At 46.7% G+C, this 23,388-nt stretch overlaps 1 protein-coding gene across 1 annotated transcript; it reads left to right on the plus strand.

Moving 5' to 3' along the window:
- Window positions 1-471: 471 nt before the first annotated feature.
- Window positions 472-23,337, plus strand: LOC139056135 (carboxypeptidase B-like). The gene is made up of 11 exons (XM_070534038.1): window positions 472-877; window positions 4,761-4,842; window positions 7,151-7,287; window positions 10,260-10,350; window positions 14,058-14,159; window positions 15,371-15,469; window positions 16,709-16,819; window positions 16,891-16,981; window positions 19,617-19,819; window positions 22,917-23,001; window positions 23,066-23,337. The coding sequence occupies exons 1-11, from the start codon at window positions 783-785 to the stop codon at window positions 23,263-23,265; spliced, it is 1,296 nt and encodes a 431-aa protein (XP_070390139.1). The 5' UTR covers window positions 472-782; the 3' UTR covers window positions 23,266-23,337.
- The last annotated feature ends 51 nt before the right edge of the window (window positions 23,338-23,388 follow it).

A 23,388-nucleotide genomic window follows, 5' to 3' on the forward strand; every position in this document is an offset into this window, starting at 1 on the left:
CGCCCATGAGGTAACGCCCAAGAGATGATGACCCAAGAGTGAATCTAGATAAGCTAATCAAACTGGAGGCGTGCCGAGGATTGAGTTTCATGCCTCGACACCATTAGCTCACTAATCTGAGGGCTTCGCCAGAGCTCGCGGAGATCCAGAACTTCGCCAAACTCGGGCCTTCCTGCATAAGACCCCTGGTTCTTTTTCTTTCTTTTTCCGTCGCGAGTCAACAGTTTTTCTTATACAGGTACATAGGTAACCTATAGCCACCCGTAGATATTCGTTCACGCTCCGCAGTCATCTTTCTAAGCATATTTTGCCGATCAAAATCGGGGCGCTTCCTATTTGTGGCCAGTTTCGCCGAAGGCCCGTATTCGTCCGATGAAATGTGGCACTACGGCAGCATGCCCTTAGCGTATGCCTACAGAGTGCGTGCCAGGTGCTTGTACCCCTGACTTGGGTACAAGTGAACTACGGCGAGAGCAACCCGAGAACCGGGAGTGGGCACGGAGAGTGTTGACTGACGGGCCGCCGCGCTCGCTCAGCGCGTGGTTGTCGTCAAAGGGTCCATCAGTCAGCGAGTGCGCGCAGCTGCATTCAGGCGCCGGGGCCCCGCATGGCTGGAGGCGGGGGGAGAGCGTCGTCGACATGAACGAGGTGACCTGCATTGGCCCGGTGACCTGTCGCGCTGACGGTGCAGGAATAAAAAGACGCAAAACGGGACAAAAACGAACCTGTTCCCGTCCTGGCTTCGGCCGCTGCTGCTCGCGCCGGCCCACTGCTCCACCGACATGCTGCTGCTCCTGCTGTGCGCTCTGCTCGCCTCCGCGACTACGCGCGGCGCCGAACCTCCGCAGGGACCCGACGGCAAGGTGCACTTCGACGGGTAAGCCGTGCGGCGCACGCGCGCAACGCGTTTGTTTTTCGCGCAACCTCCTCCAACCTCGCGCTGACGCCTCTCCTTTCGCGCCTTTTGGGGAAAGCCAGGAGCCACGGATGCAACGTAACGCGAGCACGCATGTTCAGGCGCATGTTTAGGAGCTGTCAATTCGTATTTATCGCTGGGAACCTCGGGTACTACGCCTATAGTCCGCGCCACGCCTTTACCGCGTGTTCTGAACTCAGTCTTACTGTTCCAGTGCGAACATGCTTTGGTGGTAGTGAGTGTACAAATTTAAGGAAGTGTGGAAGTGTGGAAGTACAAACTCGGGGTCGTACTTCCACATTTCAACAAGATACGCATTTAAGCGAGGAGGCGTTTGCGCCAGACGCACTCTACTAGTTCGTATTCTTCTGTGCTCGTGTAGTGCAGTGCATACGTGCCTATGTAGTGTACATTAGCATTCAATCCGCGTTGCACATTGGCAAGGAAAACAGGAGCGTGGTCGTGCCTTACCTTGTCAAAGTCATGTGATATGTGTGGCCTATAGTTATATCAGACGCTTGTGTACAACCTTTATCGCCTCAAAATAGTGCTGAAGAGCATACGCTCGTCTTCATTTGACTGCTGCAGAGCGTCACCTGTATACGAATGGAGCACGTTCGTGCGCGCTGTATCCATAAGAAATCACTGCTGCACAAAACGCCTCGACGTACCACGTGCGGATACCCAATTCCCTGTCACATGCCACTCATGGTGCGCCGGTCTAAATGCACTATGGCTGCAGAGTTCGCGAAGTAGCGATAAATTTGTTGGCGGAAATAAGTAGAGTGCAAAAAACATTTTTGCTTGTGAACTGGTATGTATGTATACGTATGTAGAACTGGCTAGGCTCTTTCTTGTTCTTTTTGCCCGCCATGATACATGTCTGCTTGCGTACGCGTGTGCGTGTTTGTGAGTATAGTGTGACTGTACACAGTTTATTATATTAGTAGCCGGAAATTGCGGAAGACAGAGTAATCAGGCCATGTTTGCTTAGGAGAAATTCTAAGACTAACAGGAGTTCCGACATATCCGTTACCAATAAGGCATCCCATTTAGTATTTCCTAAAAGGCTTTATGGGGACCAGGAATACGTAGAATTCCAGTGTATCTTGTTTCATAGAGGAACTTGTCTCAAAAGCTGGTGCCAGCTTTACGGACACTTTTTGAGTGCCTAAGTGCAGCTTCAATTCCATCATTCCAACATGCTCTCTAGAAACAACATTCTCTCCTAACTAACATCTAATAAGTGAAAGTGGTAATCATGTAATGCAATCAGGATTCCACATGGAAACAATACCTCCCTCTTCAAGTAATCCAGCCGAAGCGGCGGGATTGCAGTATCTGCGACATGTGATTCTCGAACAACAAGCGCGAAAAGCAAGCAAAAACAAAAGAACGATCAGCATATTTGATAAAAAGCAAAGTGAAGCTTTATGCTTCAGTGCACTGAAGCTGTACTAATGAAGAGGTTGCGCGTTCATCAATGTTTTGAACCTTTATTCTTGAAGTTTACCTCACATAATACATGCAGCTCTCGCGTCTCATATGTCACGCCAATGTATAGGGTTTATTTTGTCGACTGTCTTCGGCGAGTTTCGCTCTGTTGTGCCTTAAGCACAACAGAGCGAAAAACACACACGGCAGACTAGGATTGCGCAAGCCCGATGTCCATCAAGACAACCGATGCGCCATATTGCGCGATCCTTGTCTGTTGTGTATTTAAATAGGCGAAATCTTCACAATAAAATTTACTTGCGATTTAGCGCTTGTCCTGTGCGTCGGTGTCTTTCTCTTGTCCCGGCTTGAAAATGCGCTTACCAGTATTCATTTATCGGACTGCAGTGTTATTACCAGCATCAGTAAACGACATCATTTAATGAAGCGAATGATCAGCTCATAACACGAATCTGTAACACAGGGAACGCAATTGCAGGTTTTCCTTACCTTTTTGTTTGAATCGTTGAAACGTAGCTGAGGCTGCGTTTGACGTCTAGTGGCGCCAGTGACATAATTCTATTTTCATTTTGCAATTTCTCACTCATTCTCACACAGTCTAAAGAATGTATGAGAACCTCCTATTGAGAACGTTTATGTAAATTGCGGCACAAGAATCGGAACAGTATTAGAAGATATTTAGGTAGTTGGAGTTCCCCTGCACAAAAACATTGTTGCCCAGGAAAAATAATTCCCTAATTACTGTCAAAGTCGCGATCGCGGAAAACTGAATACTACCTACTCGTCTTAGACAGTCAATTGGGAGCCACGATATTCAATTCGAAATTCGAGAAATTATAACATTAGTACACCGGCCCTTAATTGTGATTTCTATCTTGGGGACTTACCGCATAAAATTAAATTCATTTCAGTATGAGCGCTAAAGCAATGTATGGGAGAGACAATAACTGTGTGTGTTCTGACATCGAAACACACCTCATGCCTCCATATACACCTTGATCAGGCATCGACCAACAAATGCTAACACGGCGGCGGTGCAGTGTTCGTTTCGGCTAACTTATTGTTGCTTTTTTCGAAATCGATAATACAGAACAATCAGGGAAGCAAAGTGGATAGATTTCTAGTAACAGCCATGAATGAACCATGAACAGACAGTGAACTCAAGAAAAGCGTTAGAAAATTAACTTTTATTGCTCAAATGCAGAGTAAATTATGAATGACGGTTAAAACTGCGATAAATTTCACATTTTAACCAGGAAGAAGAGAAATGAGAGTGCAAGAATAGAAAACTAGCCACCTGTGACCTGCCGCCATGGTCGTGAGTGGCGCTGAGCCCCTCCGCCGGCGCGCGCATCGAGGCACCGTATCCCAGGGTAGACTCTCAGGCCCGGAAAGGACCGGTCACGGCGTGGGCCATGGCGGAAGGAAAGGAATATTTTCCTTCCTCCATGGCGTGGGCCCAGAGAGCTTCATATTACTATGTGTGTGGGCCAAGTAAACAAGAAACCAGCTTGGTTTCGCCAGGCCCCGCACAATCTCAAGTTCAACAAATGGCCACAGATGGCGAAAAAAATGGACTTGCGACGCTGCTAAAAAACAGGCATTGTACAGAAATTAAAGACATTATCCCGTGAGCGCAATATCTGCAGCTAGGCGCCGTAGTAAGCGCAATTTTAACGTACAAACTTTCTCCGACACTAATGGAAGCGTTTTTATTACATGTGACTTTATCCCAGGGCTAGCTTTAGTGCCACGTACACACACAAAAAAAAGTTGCAGTTTCGCCCGAAAGGCGAAGCATCGATTGCGATGACAGATTAGTGCACAGCTATACGAAGTAAGGATATAGTTTTATCGGCAATATGAACTTTTAAACATAAGCATATTAACTAAATTAACAAGCATGGTGTCACGCGCGCACAAGCAAACATGAACAGATCTCACTCGATGACCGTGGGAACTCGCTGTCAAAACGCTGCAGTGAGGAAACGCGGCAGCAGCGCCGAGCGAATTGACGTTCGTGCAGCCACTCGCATCAACGCGAAGTACGCCGCGAAAACATCACAGCGCGGACTCCGTACCCGTTGCAGATGACTTTCAAGATACAGCGGCCCGGCCGGGGCCTTGCGGCCGCCCAGGCCGCCCGGAGTAGAACGCGCGCCCCCTCCCTGCCCTCGCGCAGGCCACGGCTTTCCGCCGTTACGTGCACGAGATTGGAGCACCGTCGCAAGCTTTCACGCGCACGTACGGTGCGCGGCGACGATTTTATTGCCCTTGGACCTTTTTTTTTCGTTTCTTTTTCAATAGCGCGCTGAAAAACAAACGCTCTTATTGCCTTTCATGAGGAATTTTCGTCTTCCGAATGTATTTGTTTTCGCTTGTGTCGCAGGTATACAGTATACAGGCTGTACCCAAAGGATGTGCAGCAGCTGAAGTACTTGGCTGACCTTGAAAACAGCGAAGTCGATGGAGTACGTATGATCCTTTCAGTTTGTTTGCAAGGCTATTCGTGCCAGATATGTAAATAAAGAAAATGCTATAAGGGTAGGTATAGTGAGACAGAGAGAGAAACTTGCATTTCATTTGCAATCTCGCCGGGCCAAGCGATCACGGAGTCCCGTGCAACTGCACATGGCGGCACTCCGGGCCCGAGCGAGCGTTGGTCCTTGATCCAACGCTAACTCTTGGGAAAGCCACAATTTGCGTCCGGTGGAGCGGGTGCTTCGCTTTTTGTAAGCGAAGCTTTATTTGTGGAGCTGGACGGCTTTTGAAGGTTTGGTGGTTGGAGAGGGGTGTGGTGCAGAGGAGGAGGTTATATGTAGGGGCGTTGATAGGGCTTGGTGCCAATTGATTGGTTGCGTCAGTAATGACGTCATCCGTGCCGCGGCGGATGCACAACAGAGTTGGTATAACGTATGTATTCTATTCTAATGGGCTATTAACTTTCGCTGTTCGTCCGTGGTTATCATGGGGATCGGCCGGCCATGAACGATGGGTGAAACGAAAGGAATAGAATTGAGCGGAAAGGAATCCTCATATTATAGCGGTCCTGTGTCTGGTTACGGCAGACCAAACGGGCCCTGGGTTCGCACGTTGTGTAACGCTACAGAGTTGGCTCCAAACGGAGCGGCCAGCCGGTTGATCAGGCAGTGAAGTGTGACACAGCACGGGAAGCAGCAAAAAGACGAAAAGCTGGATAGGGGCGAGAGACGGACAAGACAATCGAACAACGATAAGCGTCGCTTATACTTCCACAATTTCAGCATAATTTTACGTAATCACCGCGGGCCCTCCGTGGTCACGTGATAGCATCAAATGAAATCGCGAGCGGGGAGGCGGCAGCTGGGACTGAAAGAGGTGGTACTGGAGGAGACGATCTCGCTTTCTCTGAAGGAGTGAATAAGGGACAGGGCTGTAGAGGTCGAGACGGCGACAGCTCTTGCCCGTGCCGGCCTCATCTCACTACATTCTAAATTCTGAATATATATGTAGACCTCTCCACTTCCACTATGACTTGTAATGACTACGAAATGATCAATATGTCTAACGACAATTTGTAGCGACTGCAATTCATTAGAAATGACTAAAATGCTTAGTAATGACCAGTAATGACTAATAATGACTGAAATGACTTGTAGTGACTACTAGTGACTACGATACCGGCCCTGTGCAGTGAAGTGCACAGGGCCGTGAAGTGTGGATCACACTTCACTGCATGATCGACCGGCTGGCCGCTCCGTTTGGAGCCATCTCTGTAGCGTTACACAACGTGCGAACCCAGGGCCCGTTTCGTCTGCCGCAACCAGGCACAGGGCCGACATAAAATTCTGAAAGTTGGCTTTTCAGATAGTTTTTTCGACCTAACCAAGATTGCAAACTTCGTGTTAGAAGTGCGCACAATACCAATATGTCTAACGACGAATTGTAACAACTACAACTGATTAGAAATGAGTGAAAATGCTTAGTGATGACCAGTAACGACTAATAATGACTGGAATGACTTGTAATGACTAGGATATGACCAACATGTCTAACAACGGCTTGTAATGACCACAATCGATTACAAATGACTAAAAATGATGAGTAGTGAGCAGTAATGACTAATAATGACTGAAATGACTAGTAATTACTAGTAATGACTACGAAATGAGCAATATGTCTAACAACAACTTGTAACGACTACAATTCATTAGAAATGACTAAAATCCTTAGTAATGCCCAGTAATGAATAATAATGACTGAAATTACTTGTAATGACTACTAATGACTGATATGACCAACATGTCTAATGATGGCTTGTAATGACCACAATTGATTACAAATGACTAAAAATGCTTAGTAGTGAGCAGTAACGACTAAAAGAAAGAAGAAAAAGGGAAGAAGCAAAGAGAAAGATGCGAATGATGAGAGCAGGAAGAGTAGGCTTTCTCCGTTCACCTCGTAAGAGCGAATTTTTGGGGCTTCGCAATGTGCAGCTCTGCGTTCCCGACCCACCAGTGCGAACTCATCAGGTGTCTTGCTGAGAGGCTACATATTGTCCTCACGTTCTACCTATGCGTTCATCCTACGGTACCGAATATAGTGCCGTCGCTTCTGCTTTTCGTTAAAAGGTGCACGTGTGCTATGAGTTTGTCTAATTTCTATTTTAAAAATCAGTAAAAAAATAATAAAAAACCTCAACAAAGGTAGTCGTTTACAACCAAAGCGCTAGAAACATGATGGCGGATAAATGTAAGTCTTGGTCGCTGTGCGTGACGTAAATATGACATTGCGACGCAGTTCGACTTCTGGCTGGAGCCGTCACGTGTGCATCGATTCGTGGACGTGAGTGTCTCACCGAACCAGCAGCGCCAGTTCCTCGACCAGCTGCACTGGAGGGACATTCAAAGCGAGGTGCTCATTCGTGACCTCGAGCAGTAAGTGGTCCTTTCAAAAAAAGACAAAAAAGAAAAGCGGGGGTAAGGTGGAGGGGTGGTAGTGGGTGAGAAAGCGCTTTTTGGAGTAGGCGTGACGGGGCACTGTGTAGACATTTTGCTAAATTCTGAAAGTTGGCTTCTTCACATAAGTCTTTCAGTCTTACCAAGATTGCGAACTTCGTGTCAGGAGTGCGCGCAAGCTCATGCAACCGGTTCTTGCCGCCCTGCCTTTGGAACTTCCGGCACGTTACCCTCAGCTCCGACACTGACACGTGTGATGTCAGCTATCTTCGTTAGTACGATTTTGTTGTGTGACGAAGCGCGCCTGTGGGAATCATTCAGCCAATGTTCCTTCCGCCGTTTTCTCTCACGAAGTGGCGAAATTACTCGCCGAAGAATTCCGGGGTTTTACGCGCCAAAACTACGATCTGGTTATCAGGCATGCCGTAGTGGCGGACTCCGGATTCACTTTTACCGCCTGGGGTGCTTTGACGTACACTTGAACCGAAGTACCACGAGCGTTTTTGCATTTCGCCCCCATCCAAACGCGGCCGCGCGGCCCTGATCGAAGCCGTGACCTCGAGCTCAGCAGCGCTACGCCATAGCCACTAAGCTATCGCGGGCTAGATTACCCAGCAAACTCCTACTAAAGAAGCCCATGGATATTGTACAACCCGCCGTGGTTGCTTAGTGGCTTTGGTGTTGCGTTGGAGCACCAGGTTGCGGGATCAATTGCCGGCCACGGCGGCCGCATTTCGATGAGGGCGAAGTGCAAAAACACCCGTGTACTTTGATTTAGGTGCATGTTAAACAACCCGAGGTGGTCGAAACTAACCCAGAATCTCTTACTACAGCGTGCCTCATAATCAGATCGTGATTTTGGCACGTAAAGCCCCATAATTTTTAATATCACACAAGACGCGGCGCAAGTTATTTTACTTTTCTTTATTGCTTTTGTTTCTGAAAGTATACTGCAGGCCCTAAGAGCTCCCCCCCCCCCTCTCATGCAGGAAGGACTGCATGCAAAACATTACAAAAACCCTATATTAAATGCGGAACATGGAAACCTTAATTTACATTTCTAAAAAAAAAATGGCTGAGGTTTAACTCTCGCAAAGCTAGTTATCATGAGCCAAAGGTCTGTTTCACTTGGTTTTGCAACGACTATGCACACAGTGTTTCATTAAAGTTAGGCCACAGTCTTTCGCACACGTTACACACGCTGCCGAACGGATTGTCCGTGAAGTCGCGGCGAAACCTGGCCGTCGCAGTCGAGCTTGCCGCCGGCCAAAGGGTGTGGTTCGTCAAACGTTCCTTGCTTCTATCCACGACTTCGTCTCCTTCTTGTTCGTGTTGCTGAACGACAGCCGCAGTTGCAGTAGCTGTGATCTTGGCACGCTTCCACGCTTGGTAAGCTTCTCTATAACGTGCTAATCTGGACTCCCTTTTCTCCGGTGTTTCAGTAGGCAACTTTGCCTTTGCTTGAGATTTCGCAGCCAGCCGTCTAGCTAGCTATATCTACCGGATGATTGAATTCAGCCTGTCGCTTGTGCTGAAGCGAACGCATAGACGGCCCAGCCGGCGCGCCATCCATGGCGAGTCTGAGCGACCAAGCGCCAGACGACGTTATCGTCGGCTGGCGCCGACGATACTCCGACGTTATCGGCGCGCAGGCGAGCGTCGCTCGACGCTGGCCGCGTCGGAGCGCGTTGGCCGCGTACGGTTACGTTGACTGCGTCAGTGTGTCGAACCATTGGTCGAACTATAGACGCTGTTGTTCTCGCCAACGTGATGTAACGTGTGCACGCGCTCACTCTACTTCAGACTACATTTATCCCTTTAACCCTCGCCTAGTCAGGTGGTAACACAGCGGTGAGGCTCTGAGCGAACGCAGCTGCGACGCCTCTCCGCAGCAGAGCACGTGGCGTGACGTCACACCTGCTACACTTGCGCTCCAGCGGCTCAAGGTCACTGCGACGCGATGAATGACCTTGAGAGACATGGCATAGTAGAGCCTTCGCTTTAAAAAAGAACACTGAATAATCACGAATACTAAAGACCCTTCGCATAAAACTGTGACTGAGAGGACTTGCGATACCAAATCCAGGACTCTCTTGGATACGGTTCTGCTGACGGACGTGTTCTTGCTCATCAGTCGCTCCTTCAGGTGCACGTTGTCTAACTAACGGTAAAAAAAAACGTAGATGATATGGTGATATCACTTGTATTTGCTGCGGTATTGTGGCGCAGTATTGTGGCACCATCTAGCATGCAGTGGGCTACTGGCGTCTGTTGTCTCTGGTATTGCGGTGCACACGTTTGCGTCTTCTGCATTTTTTTTTTCTGCGTGATTATACATATGATGGACAAAAGGCTCCGGAGAAGATGGCACCGCACCAGTGCAAACAAGTATACCTTTCTATGGCAAGTAAGATCTTGCGCAGTCATAAATCTCAGAGACACATATGACACGTAAGATGCTTCAGATAGTGGATTCACGAACTATAACTTGCTATCGGAAGTAAAAACAATAAATATGCAATAGCAAAGTACGTATTGTCAGCAACAAACTTAACGCATCAATTTAGGGCGACCTAACACACGTACTTTCGTTTCCGCTGTCTCCAGTTCGCGTATCCTCGGCACAACTTGGTCCTTTGCGCTTAGATAAGGGCACGTATACCACCTTTAGTCACCACGTGCGCAGCCCCGTGATATCCTTGTAATCTCAGGGTGATTAGAAAATGATCCACAAGGACTGGGAAGAAAGTACACATAATACTTAAGTAGAATATGTTACTGCGTGAGTTGGTTGAAGTCTATATCTAAGACTTACTTCCGCAGGAGAAAATACTGATAGGGCGATGTGAGTGTACCAAACGGAAGTCGTTACAAACGCTTAAACGTTGTGTTTGGGTGCTGATGCTTTCTCCAAGCGCAAAGTGACCTTTCTTTTTAACCTTCTATTTCAGAGAAATAAACAACTCTACAATGAGTAGCAGTGATGTCCCCGATTTGAGAAGTCCTCGAAGCTTCTTTTCCGACTACCAACGTTTGAACACCGTAAGTGTGAACACGAAGTCAAAGCATCATAGACAACCTGTATATTTGTAAACAAAGAGGGCTCTCGATGTATTGTGATTTCTAAAGTACAGGTGACGTGGGTAGGCTAACTAGCAGCAAGACAGTTGACGTTCGGTAAGACTTGCGCCAGGGTTGGCACTTGTTACCTCTGCTTTTTATTATGCACACGATAGCTACGGAAGGAAAGCTAGAATAAAGTACATAATCTAAATGAGACGGCGTTGGGGTTAAGCAACGTCTTCCAAGTGTGTTATTTTCTTTACGGATAGCCAGAAAAATATTCAGCTCCCGGCATATATATTCGCAGAGCGGAGGGCAACGCTTTCGGATTTAGGTACAGTAGAAGAAATAAAGCTACAATGACGCTTGTGACCAGACGACCACAACACAGAGAAACGAAGCAGCGAGGATTGAAAAGTACAAATATATAGGGGTATGTAAACCAAAGAGAGGAGGAATAAGATGGAAAAGCATGAACAAATATTCAAAGCGAAAGGCAAGAAAAACGCATCCATAATGAGGCAAGACATGTATTATGTATCGCGAGGCGCGTGGTAAGGGATTATAGTTCCTGGACTTACTCTCTCTAAAAAAGTTTATACCCCTTGGGGCGTATCTTGTCCTCAAACAATAACCGTCAGCTGTCTAGCTCGCGTTTTCTTTCTTGAAAACTCGCTACTGAAAGCGCTCGCTACTTTCCTGTGTAGTATGCTATGTCACGCCGATAACTCGCATGCCGTTCGTGACCTGGAAGTACCGGGCGCGCAGCGTTGAAGACACGTGCCCGAGACGCAAATTACATACCTCCTCCCCTCTGCAGGAACAATATAATCATTAACCGTCTTATCGCAACGAAAGTGCTATAGAAGAAACCGGCGAAGAAGATGCACGGAGAGAGAAATCCTGAGAGCATAAATGATAATAATAGTAATAAAAAAAAGAGGCGGTATCACCCGAAGGGCGAAGCACTGAAAGCGAGAACAAGGTCAAGCGTTGCAATGAAGCTCCTCAGACGCTGTTTTGAGACTAGGCGGGTTGGCTCGACCACTGATGCGCAGCACAAGAAGCGCCTTGACAACTACCAGGAGTCTCACGACGCTGGCCTGGTGAGGAGCGTCGCGCCTTGATGACGCTTTGATCGATCGTGAGTTATCTGCGTTCATGGGTGAAATCTAGCAGGGCTTTTCAGAGCGGTCTGTCAACACCAACTGGAAGCTACTCAAAGACGAAGTTGCATCCCTCATAAAAGTGTTTGTTCCACTAAAGCTGGTAATGTCCAATAAGCACGCGCCTTGGTTTAACCAGTCAATGAAAAAGTTAGCGAGCAAGAAGAAACTAATGTTTTGTTCTGCAATCACGCTGGGATACATATCGTTCAGTGAATGCAGATTGTAAAAAAAAAAAACGAAAGCGACAAAGGACATATATATATTTTTTAATAATGCCCTTCCTTTTATGTTTGGAAGATCATAAGCAAAAGCGATACTCGTGATATAACGCTTAAACCACCGGACGTAAAATTAATCCCCAACGAAAAATGAGCCAACGTCTTAAATAATACGTTTTCTTCGGCATTCTCTAGCGATAACAGTTTTGGTATTCATGAATATCCTACATTTGAATTTATCCCGATGCATTCAATTTGTTTTGATTTGACATGCATTGTTAAAATAATGTAGAACCTAAAAATATCCTCGTCAGCTGATTTGGACATCAGTTCTATGTTTCTCAATAATACTAATGTATGCAGCTCCTTCATATTTGAACCACTTGAACCAACGACCAGTATCAATTACCACCATACCATGCGAAATCACGGCACATGTTGTTTCCTCTCGTATCTCCTCTCAACTTTGTAGAAGACAATTCATTTTTTTAGTAATGATGAACACGGATTCCGAAAACAATTTCGTGTGAAACGAAACTTTTGCGTTTTACTCATGACTTACATTCCATTCTTGGCTAGAGGTCCGTTATAGAGGGTATATTTTTAGATTTTTGTAAGGCATCTGCAAAAGTAACGCATAAATGCTTCTTTGCTAAATTGCACAGTTTTAATTTGGATAGTAAAGTTGTTGCCTAGTTGCAAGGTACGCTCACAAATCGTTCCCACTTTGTAAAAGCTAATAACACCGAGTCCTCTTATTAGTCACTTACTTCAGGCGTACCACAAGGCGCCGTAATACGTCCTCTGCTCTTTGTGATTTTCATAAATGACTTGTACACGAACATAACGTCTTCCATTAGTCTTTTCGCCGATGACTGCGTCATTTATAGAAAAATTAAGTGACTCAAATTCAGTTATACTGTAGACTGATATTGACTGGGTTTATGAATGGTGCCAGTTATGGAACATGAAATCAAACATTAACAAATGCAAATTTATCCGCATTTGTCAACAACATATTAGTTACCCAGCCTTTCACATTGAAATAAAAATGATTTCCAATTGGTATGCCCATAGAAATACCGTAGTGTGCACACCTCGTATAACTCATCTCGGAAAACTCACATTGATTACATAACTGACAATACCAGTCGTACGTTAGGTCACCTCTGCAGAAATTTTCCTCGAGCCCGTGCATCCCTCACACTACAGCTTGATAACACGTTGGTCCACCCTAAACTTGAATATGCAGCAGCTATGTGGGATCCTGTTTTCTAATCACTTATAGCAGGCTTAGGCGGGGTACGAAACCGTGCATCACGTTTCATTCTTTCCAACTATAATCGCACCGCTATAGTGTTTACAGCTATGAATGACACCTTTTCCTTACCCAGCCCTTCTCATCCAAGAAATGTTTCCTGCCTTTGTTTATTTCATAAGCTTTATTATCACGTTTCATTACCTAAGAATAATTAATAACAAAACCACCCGACACTTCCACGTGCATTGATTACTACCACAAAGAAAGTATTGCATTCTCGAATACTAAATGTTATCATGACTCATTATATTACTTGCCCATGCTTGTGCTGGAACCGCCTTCCACAGAGTGTTGCTGCCATTAGAGACATTAGCGCTGTTAGAATTGCTGCTACGAACCTGGTTTGTAAGTAATTACAAAACTGTTACATCATTCCTGTTATGGTTGTCAATCGTATTGCATTTATTAACATTGTATCCACTTCCCTCTCTAATACCCTAAGATGCCTGAGGGTAACCGAATGAATGAATGAATGAATGAATGAATGAATGAATGAATGAATGAATGAATGAATGAATGAATGAATGAATGAATGAATGAATGAATGGGAGGAAAACAATTGTTACAAAACACAGCCCAGAGGCTTCTTATTTAATTTTCTACAGGTATATATGCAAATGTTAGTTGAACTCATTGATGAAATTACCTAATAGGTATAAAATCAAGAAGAGGGCGGTGGGGGGACCGATGGAGTAGCGCACTCTGGTATAGAAGTTACGTAAACAGCAATAAAGGGCCTTGGAAAGGCTGGTTAGCTTAGCTTCCCATATTTATGGAACTTCTAGTAGATACAGAATCGCACAAAAAAAACTTCATTGCGACATGAGAAACCATGGCGAGATGCTTTTAACCACCCTTCCAAACATCACCGTATTCTTACGCTTCGCGCGTGTGTCTTTAGGGTTGCGATCAAGTGCATGTGGATGAAATTGTACTTGTTTATAATTTCAATTTTTGTTTTTATATCCTGCCGGCAAGATCCACAACCATTTGCAGACATTTAGTCTACGAAGAAAGTCCTTGGTAAACGTCATGAGCATTGGAAAATCATTTGAAAACCGTGACCTCAAGCTTGTCAAGGTGAGTCTAGAACGGATGTAGTACATAAACTTTGCGCAATAGTCAATGCATTACATATGTTAAATAGGAAAATATTCAGGAAATCATTCATAAATGAACTCCGCATACATTCATTGCTCGCGCGTCACACTATATTTTTTTGTTATAATTGTGAGGTTTTACGTGCCAAAACAACGATTTCATTATGAGGCACGCCGTATAGTGGGGGACTCCGGAATAATTTGGACCACCTGGGGTTCTTTAACGCGCGCCTAAATCTAGGTACACGGGCGCTTTTGCATTTCGCCCCCTTCGAAATGCGGCCGCCGTGGCCGGGTTTCGATCCCGCCCAGCACCATATAGCCACTAAGCAACCACGGCGGGTAGTAATTAAATTTTAGCCATTCACTTTAGTGCACATGTTTCGATTGTGAAATTGAAGCCGAGCAGTAGCGAAGCCATGTCTGCTTCTGAGAAATCACAAGAGTACAAAATGTGCTGGGAAATAAATAATTCTTCCAGATGATAGTTTCCCAAAAGCTTTCCTTCAAGCAGTTCGGAACTACGTTAAATGAAACGCTCATGCTTCTCGTTTTTCGGAATTTGGGGGCGGGACATCTCGAAAGTGGTGCTAGTCTTAGGATTTCAGCTAAGCTGACATGACTATATATACTGCTCGGCTTCAATTTCGCAATCGCTGCATGTATTATTAAGAAAACAATTAAAAGTTGATTGTGGAAAATGTTACCTTGTTGCCTGGACATTGATTGCTATTTGTATTTGTCGTGAGAGTGATTTCCACCTCTTCTAAAAATATACTTACAACGGCCGATTTGCGCTTATACTCCATGCGATTCTTATAATTAAAACCAGTCGAAAATAACAAAAAGCGAAAAACAATCACACGTACGCAAGCAAGCGCACACACACTTAACAAAGTGAATGTGTGTGTGTTTTTTTTTTTTTTTACTGCACAAACATTGCCTAGAAAATGGTTTGTGAATAGTCCTACACGCCAAGCAACACAAGTGAACCAAAAGACGACTTCTTTTAGCGGAGGCATATAATTTTGAGCTCACCATCAATTCTATTTTGCATCACAAAGATATGTGTGCAGCTACTGTTCAAAACCTTGACTATCAGCAGCAAATTGTGTTAGGATCTTTCTTTTACGCTCCGTGGGGTGGAGCTCCTGTATTATACTCCTGTACTTTCATCGCTTCCTTGCGCAGCTATCGTCAGGACGAGCCAAAAGAGCCGTGTGGCTGGACGGTGGCATGCATGCCAGGGAGTGGATTTCCCCCGCGACAGTCATGTACATCCTTGAAGAGGTTCGTATGCACGAGTTGTTGACCATAGTCCGTGCTTTCGTCGTTACACGCTTCAGAGGCATCTACCGCTGTCTTTGCACAGTCGCCACGTTAGTTCTTCCGCCAAATGATTTTTCTTTGCAGTCAGCATAACAATAATTCGCCAAAAGATGTTTATATGATAGAAACAATGTCGCTGAATGTCTGGCCATGAGATTGGGCCGCATCGAAAGGCACACAGGCCTATGGCGTGTCCGCATGCAGCACCTACGGACGTGGTTCAGGGTGCAGTTCTGTAAGCAGCACAGTAAACTAACAATGAAGCCAAGCGCTAGCCATCAGCCTGTTCCAGAAGTATACGGCGTTTTTCTTAAATGTATGTGCTGCGCATGAGAACATTCCATGAGTGCAACGCATTATTAAAAAAAAAACAAGGATGACAGTTTATACAAACGTTTTCGCATAGACAGATAAAAAACCCTCCAAAGCACTGCTGCAGTAGATTTACTTGTATTATGACGCAGTGGCTAATGTCGAACGTTCGTTACTAGTTCACAATGTCAGCGAGCATCGTGCATCGTGTCTTTGCACAAATAAACGAAAATGCAAGAAAAAACTGGGAATGGAGAATGGGGAAATAGGGAAGACGTTCGCCTTTTGCTTTCTCTCATCCGAGCTCTTGGTCATCGCAAGGGCTTCGGCAAATACGCGACGAAACCCGAGATTTTCCCTGACTATGGGTGGCAATACGTCCGGCTATCGTCAACTCCTGCCTATTGGCCGACTTGGGCTTTGAGCTGCGCACACAACTTATTATAGACTTTTCATGGCACATACTGCACATCGACTCTGACCGGAACCAGGCACTGCTGTGTGAAGCGTGATCGTGCAAGAAGAGCAGCCTGCACAAGCATGAAAATACCAGCAGATGGCGCTGGTTGGCCTCCGTAAGAGCTAATAACACATACAAAAAGCATTCGAGACGAACAATTCGAACCGGTCCCTCATCCAAGCTCAAGCGAGGCAACAACGGACGTGTTGGATTCACTATATGGTCAGGGAAAACCTGGGGGACCGGTCTGCACCTCTCGTTTGCACATTTGAAACAGCGGCGACACAGTGATGTCCTCGAAGTGCGGGCATGGTCAGGCCTTAACGCGCCGCTCGGCCTCCAGGCCAATCGAGTGGGGTCCGTCGGTGGTGGTTTGACCGCAACGACGCGAACTCCTGAGCCCGTGTCATTTTTCCTCTGGTACCCAGCTGGTGAGCGGCTACAGCAATGACAATGACACGACCAAGATTCTGGACACCTTCGACGTGTACGGTCTACCGGTGGCCAACCCGGACGGCTACGAGTACACGCACATCCTCGTGAGTCATGCGCGCTTCTTCGCTTGTCGGTGAGCGACGCGGGGCATATCAATGGCGCCGGCTGCTTGCAGAACCGGCTGTGGCGGAAGACGAGGTCCACGACCGCCAGCTTCATCTGTCGCGGTGCCGACCCGAACCGAAACTTCGGCTTCAAATGGAGCTGTGAGTATACGAAGACATCTGACAGCAAGCGTGCCGCGGGTGCAGGAAGCCGGGGACCGAGCATCACACGTCTGCGTATGTCGCGCGCGCGCGGGGCCGTACTTTGCCGCGTAGTCGCTGGTTTTCTCTTGACGGCATGCAGGAGGAATGACAAGGGTTCGTGCAGCGACGTGCATGTTTCGCTACAACTGCAGTTGCCGCAGCACGCTCCTGCACGGCCGTCGCTATGTCCTGGCCGTGCAACCTGAAACGCGGCGATTGGGGCGGCACGAAGGAATGCATGCTCCTGGGAAGCGTGATGTGCTGGACTGCTCATTGCACGCAAGGAATATTCATACGTCGCCCCCACTGCTTCTCGAGTCACCATCGAGTGAATTTTGAGAAGGTGCACCCGGTGCACCCTGTTTTCCCTGCTCATAAAGACTTTCAACGAATTCATCGGTGCTACTTACGAAGCGTGGATATGATCAAAGTATAGGGGTCGGTCGTTAGTGGAAGAGGCGCATACGCAAAGATAATTTTTAGCTTACTTTTCACACAGAGATGACATCCAATTGAGGGTTTTCTCTTTATGCAGTGACGCCTCAACAATTTTACAGGCGATGTTTTATCTAAGCAAGTGAGCTCAATAAAATTTATATGCTTCGTGCAAGCGAAGAAGTCATAGCCGGGAATGGCAGACGTGCTCAAGCTGAACTAGGCATCAGCTTAGATAGTTACCACAGCGCCAGCTTGCTAAACACGTCGAATGAAAGTAGCAACGGCAGGGAGAGCCGTCAGTATTGCCAGTGATGAACAAAACTAACACCCCAGGTAACTTATCATGCTCTCTGGTTTGGTTCGCATAGCATATGTTTGTTAAACACGCGTCCTCCATCTTTCTTGCATCTCGTCTGTTAGCAAGATAGCTGAAATGCTCGAAACAACCCACCGAAATTTTTGTCGCGTCTTATTGTTATTAGTAAAGGGAGTAATTTTATTTTCCTATTTCGCCCGGTTTTCTTTTTTTGTGTGTGTGGTTAGTGAATTTAACCGTCGATAAAAAAGGCGCCGAAGCAAAGGGCGCCCGCGCAACCGAGTTGCGGCAGGCCGTTCGTCACCGAACGTCACGGATCCCAGAGGCGCACCTGCGCGAGACGTCGTCTGGACGACGCTAGTCCGCTGCAAGATGGCAATGCACTTTGCAGGCCTGCACTCGCGCCGCTGGAGGCAACACGCATAGGACGAATCGCCTTATTAATAAAAAAATTATGGGGTTTTACGTGCCAAAACCAATTGCTGATTATAAGGCACGCCGTAGTGGGGGACTCCGGAAATTTTGACCACCTGGGGTTCTTTAACGTGCACTTAAATCTAAGTACACGTGTGTTTTCGTCCTCTGTCCGCCTAACGTGCGCCTAAATGTAAGTATAGACGATTGTACTTGAACATATATGTAATACGGACGAACATATATCTAAACGGTGATGAAATATATAATCTGTGCGCCGAAAATATATTTGTGAGTGAAATATGTATGTTTTGGTGGTTCTTAGCCGAGTGCATTTTCTTTAATAGCGAAGAGCTCATTCTCTTTTCCTTGATTTATTCTTCCAGCAAGTAGCGCGGGCAGCCGTATTTTGTACTCTTTCTCGTTCAGTTTTGTTGAAGGCAGCCGAAGGACCACACAGTGCACAAGTATTTCCAGTACGGGTCGTAACCTAACCACTTATACAAGAGCTCGATCCCGTGTTTCTCGGGGAAAGTTGCGTATTCTTCTACAACCAAAAAACGCAAAGCTCATCTACATTGCAGCGCAACTTTCGCAACTGCCGCCATCTTAGGAGAGCCTTGTTGGAGCCGCGCGCTCCCAGTCACCTTCGCAGGCAGACACGTGACTAATGGACAAAATGATGACGAGGTCAGAACAGCGCGCTTCCGGCTGCTCAAACACATTTATATTCCGCTTCGCACATCGGGTGCAACGCTGTGGGAGCTACGCAAGAAGTAGGCTCACCGAAATTTGTCGGCCCGCGCGTTCCGTTCGCTGCGCGCCAGCGGCGTTTTGCTCGCGCGAGCGTGCACGTGAGGCTGCCACGACGGGTTGGCAATTAAAAAAAAACAACGAAAAGCAAATTGATCTCGAACAACGCGTTAGCAGCCCCATAAGTACATGATTTGTTTGTGTCTAAGGAATTTCTTTTTTTATTCAGGGATGAGCTTATATCAAGAACGTTTCGGTCAAAAAACAACGAACTATTGAAGGGTGAACGCAGTCATTGCAAGGAGTCACTGTATCTCAAGCCTCCACAGCGTTGCACTTGATTTACGAAACGGAGTATAGGTAGAGAAAAAAAAGTTAAATGCACAACACAATGCATACGAACTAGCACATAATTGCGATAATAAATAAATAAATAAATTAGAAATAGAAGTAAATAAACAAATAAGTAAATAAACAAATAAGTAAATAAATAACCAAGCAACAAACTTGCAAGTCCCAGTTAATACATTAACTTAAGCTTGTACATGTTGCAGCTGTTACTTTGTTCGTCGTGTGTCTGTTGCCGTTGCACGAGTTGGACATTCCAGTCCCGACGGAAGCAGAGAACGCTTCGGCTGCTCGTGTGCCTCACCGTGCAACTGTTGTGCGCAGCGGGCGGCTCAAGCAGCAAAGCGTGCTCGGAGGTCTTCGCCGGGAACAAGGCATTCTCGGAGCCGGAGACCAAAGCGATTGCGAACTTCGTCTATGCCCGGCGCCGCGAGATCATGGCCTTCATCACCTTCCACTCGTACTCGCAGCTCTGGCTCACGCCGTGGGGCTACACGGCACTTAAGCCGGCCAACTACCTCGAACTCGTGAGTGCTCGCACGGATTCCTGCGCCAAGTATTTTGTGCACGAAAGTGGTGCGGCGTAAGGAGCTCCGGCCGCGTTTTGAGATGCGAAGCACGCTGCCAGTCCCACAACATGGATGAATCACCTCCCCCATCCACCCCACCTCGTTTTTTTTTCTTGTCTTTGTTTTTTAACTCATCGGATTGGCATAATCGGATTAGCAGCAATGACTATTGTTACGTGACTGTTATGTTACGTGACAATGACTACGTTACGTACACAAAAAAAAGAACGAATTACAATGTATTTACGAAAGGAGCGCAGCCACCAAGATGGAAACCAGCTTGTTCCAAGCCCAGATGCCCGTCTTCGTCTTAATTTGCGCCATGTCTCTTAACTGTCTGTTGTGTCACAACGATATCAAGACAAAGCATTAAAAGAAATGTATAATTCGTGCACGTGCAATATGTCTAGAGGTATACAGAGTGTTTCCAACGGCATGTGGTTTGTCGTCAAGTGGCGCTCCTTAGAGTATCTTTTATATTCCGCTTAATTAGTTAATTAACGAAGATGAATTGTGCACTTTTTTAAATATTCACTTTAGGGCCAAGTGCGTTTCGGTGCGTTGTAGAGGCGGTTCAGAGACGACCGATCCTTTTGGGCGTGTGTGTGTGTGTGTGTGTGTGTGTGTGTGTGTGTGTGTGTGTGTTTCGGCCTTTAAAGAAAGCCCACGAAATATGAAAACCTCGTGACTGCGCTTATGAGCTGTCGCTCGTGCGCTCATGCGCTATCATGCGTGTTTCTTCTCTCGACAAGGATCACACATAGCCTTCGTCCTCATGACACAGAAAGCTAACAGCCACAGGTGACGAGTTCTTGCGCGTATCGCGACCACTGTACCGCTGCTGCCTCAAAGAAGCTTCGCATCATTATTCCAAAGTTACGTTGGATCTTTTTTTTTTAATGGAAAGCATTATGTGCATCATTCTAAGCACTTCGCGCTAGGTGGGTTCCTGTCTTGTCTCGTTTTATTAAAAAGAAAAATTAGTGTGAGCAATGGTGGTATCGAACTTCCTCCGTCAAGCACAGCAGCCTGGTGCTATAAACACTAGACCTCTTGAATTAGGGAACATCGCGAAATATGAGGACGTAGAAGAGGCTCTGATCTCTAATTCGAGATGTTCGACCAATCAGCCTTCTTCTTTTTTGCCTGTATACAACTTCAGCGCAACACATTCGCAATCACAGTGCCATTTCCTTTTGAGTGGCTGTCTTAAAACACCCAGGTCAATAAAGAAAAAAAATATCTGAAATTAAAATTTCCTCAAACATGCAAGTTCATATTTATAGTACGGCGAGCCAGTGTGGCGGCTAAGGTTGAGCTCATACATCCATTAGGCCACGATCGCACGCTTACTTCTCTCGTTCCAAAACCGATTAGCTCTTTCAAACATTTGGCGCGTGCGTCCCGTGCCCCGTTCTCGTCTTCTTTCTTCGTGACAGCTCGCGCTTTGGGGCGCCTTGTTAGACTGCACTATTTCCGGACTCGGCCCACATTCCCCAGTACTTTCCCGGTAGCAGCTAACGCTACGTAGAAACTGTGCGACGTTGCACCGACTTCGTGATAGGCTCCAAGTTAACCTTGTAATAACATTTCTTCGCCGGAATACAAATGTCGTCGTTGTTTTACCATGCATATAACACATTACATAAATATAGACATAGGTACGTACGAATGTATAACACTTAGTCGCTGATCACGTCACAGTCCGTGTTTCTATCGCCCCCATTGACTACCTATGTTGAGCCCGACAATCGGCACGTATAAATTCGCCTCGAACGGCTCCCACCAGCAATCGTGCCGTTGCCGCCGTACGATCGTCTTCAACGTGGTCGTCGTCGTGCTGCTGTCGTCGCACGTACTACACACATACTCGCGTCATACACATAATTACATAATTACACATAATTACGCAAAAGCATTGGCCCAAATGGTAACGCTTTGCGGAACCCCGAACAATGCTGGATAGCCAAGCAGCTGCAAAATGCTTCGCATAAAATCATTTGCACAGTGCATGGGATCTGCACTTCTTTCTTTTTTTTTTGCTATATAGATTTGTGCGATCGACAAATCGCGCAAGGAAACATCGATTGGACTAGCGCTAGTCTTGTCCTAATTACCCTCTGTGATTTTGGTTTATTTGCGCACTCGATCATGTTAACAGAAATGCACCAATGCACCAACAAAATGTCGACATTATGTTAGTAAAACTTTATCCGGGACTGCATGCCCAACACGTTACATATGTAAATATTTCGGAGCTGCAATTCTCTTCCGCATCTTGTCTTTCCTTCTTAGAGCTAATGGGGCTGGTGTCACTGTCCTTTTATGCGAAGCATACTAGCCGCACAACCACGCTCTTCCTTGCTGCGCCGAGCGCGGCCGCGTAGCTACCATTGAGGGTATGAGCCATTGTTCATTGCTGCGCGTCTCATATGTGGGTCTATTCTCTTTTAAGACTGCTATGTTTGTTATTAAGTTGCTTCTATTTTTATGCGTTGCATAATGCAATCACTCAGTTCAGCCCTTGGGCGCGGCCGGGTAGCCACCATTGACCTTTAGCGCAACCACGTGACGTGACGTCACGACAGCCGGAGGAAAAGCTGGGTCCCAACTCGCGCAATATGCAACGCATTCTTGGCTTAACCAAGCTAAGCCTGGCCATTTTTATGCGAAGCATACTAGCCGCACAACCACGCTCTTCCTTGCTGCGCCGCGCGCGTCCGCGTAGCTACCATATGACGTCATAACAGCTGCAAAAGCGGAGGCTCAACTCGTGCGCTCGCTTGCGGCCGCGTAGCTACATAGCCGGGTCTCAGCTCGTGCGCTCGCCTGCATGAGTTGTTTCTTCGTCTAGCCGAACCAAATATAGCCAAGCAACAGCAGTTCACCAGGCTAAACAGTGGTTCAACAACTAAAATAAAGGCTAGTATGCTTCGCATCCTGGGCTTAACCTTAGCTAAGCCACAGCCATTTTTTTCTTTACCTACTATGGGTCGGGTGGTAAACTGGACAGGGCGGCCACCGTGCCCACTGACAAGCGCTCTGTCCCATGCAGGCCCGCGCAGCAAGAGTCGCCACGGCTGCGCTAGAGAAGGTTCACGGTACCAAGTACAACGTTGGGACATCCACCAGTATGTTGTGTAAGTAGTGCGGCGTATAAAGGGAGGGAGAGCTCCTATACGCGACCCATCTTCGTTGTTGCAGACGTCGCCTCTGGAGGCTCGGACGACTGGGCCCTGGGCGAGGCGCAGATTCCGTACGCGTACACAGTAGAGCTGCGTGACACCGGTCGCCACGGATTCACTCTGCCGCGCGACCAGATCGTGCCAACGGGCGAGGAGACCTGGGCAGGAATCAAGGCCCTGCTGCTCGAGATCGCCAGTAAGGTGGACGAGGGAACGTGATGCACGGCCACTGTGGCCGAGACGACAACAACGAATGCATATTGATGTTCTGCACACGCAATTTGTGAATAAATATTTATAAATAAAATGTACCACCTATATTCAATCTATAGCCTGATTGTG

The sequence above is a fragment of the Dermacentor albipictus genome, chromosome 1, assembly GCF_038994185.2.
Source record: "Dermacentor albipictus isolate Rhodes 1998 colony chromosome 1, USDA_Dalb.pri_finalv2, whole genome shotgun sequence".
Lineage (NCBI taxonomy): Eukaryota > Metazoa > Arthropoda > Arachnida > Ixodida > Ixodidae > Dermacentor > Dermacentor albipictus.

What these genes read in the sequence shown, in the direction of transcription:
- LOC139056135 (XM_070534038.1), top strand. Translation starts at nt 783, where the DNA reads ATGCTGCTGCTCCTGCTGTGCGCTCTGCTCGCCTCCGCGACTACGCGC. An exon ending in AAAACAGCGAAGTCGATGGA is followed by an intron (nt 4,843 to 7,150) that starts GTACGTATGATC and finishes ATTGCGACGCAG; the next exon opens with TTCGACTTCTGGCTGGAGCC. An exon ending in CTTCGGCTTCAAATGGAGCT is followed by an intron (nt 16,982 to 19,616) that starts GTGAGTATACGA and finishes TGTTGTGCGCAG; the next exon opens with CGGGCGGCTCAAGCAGCAAA.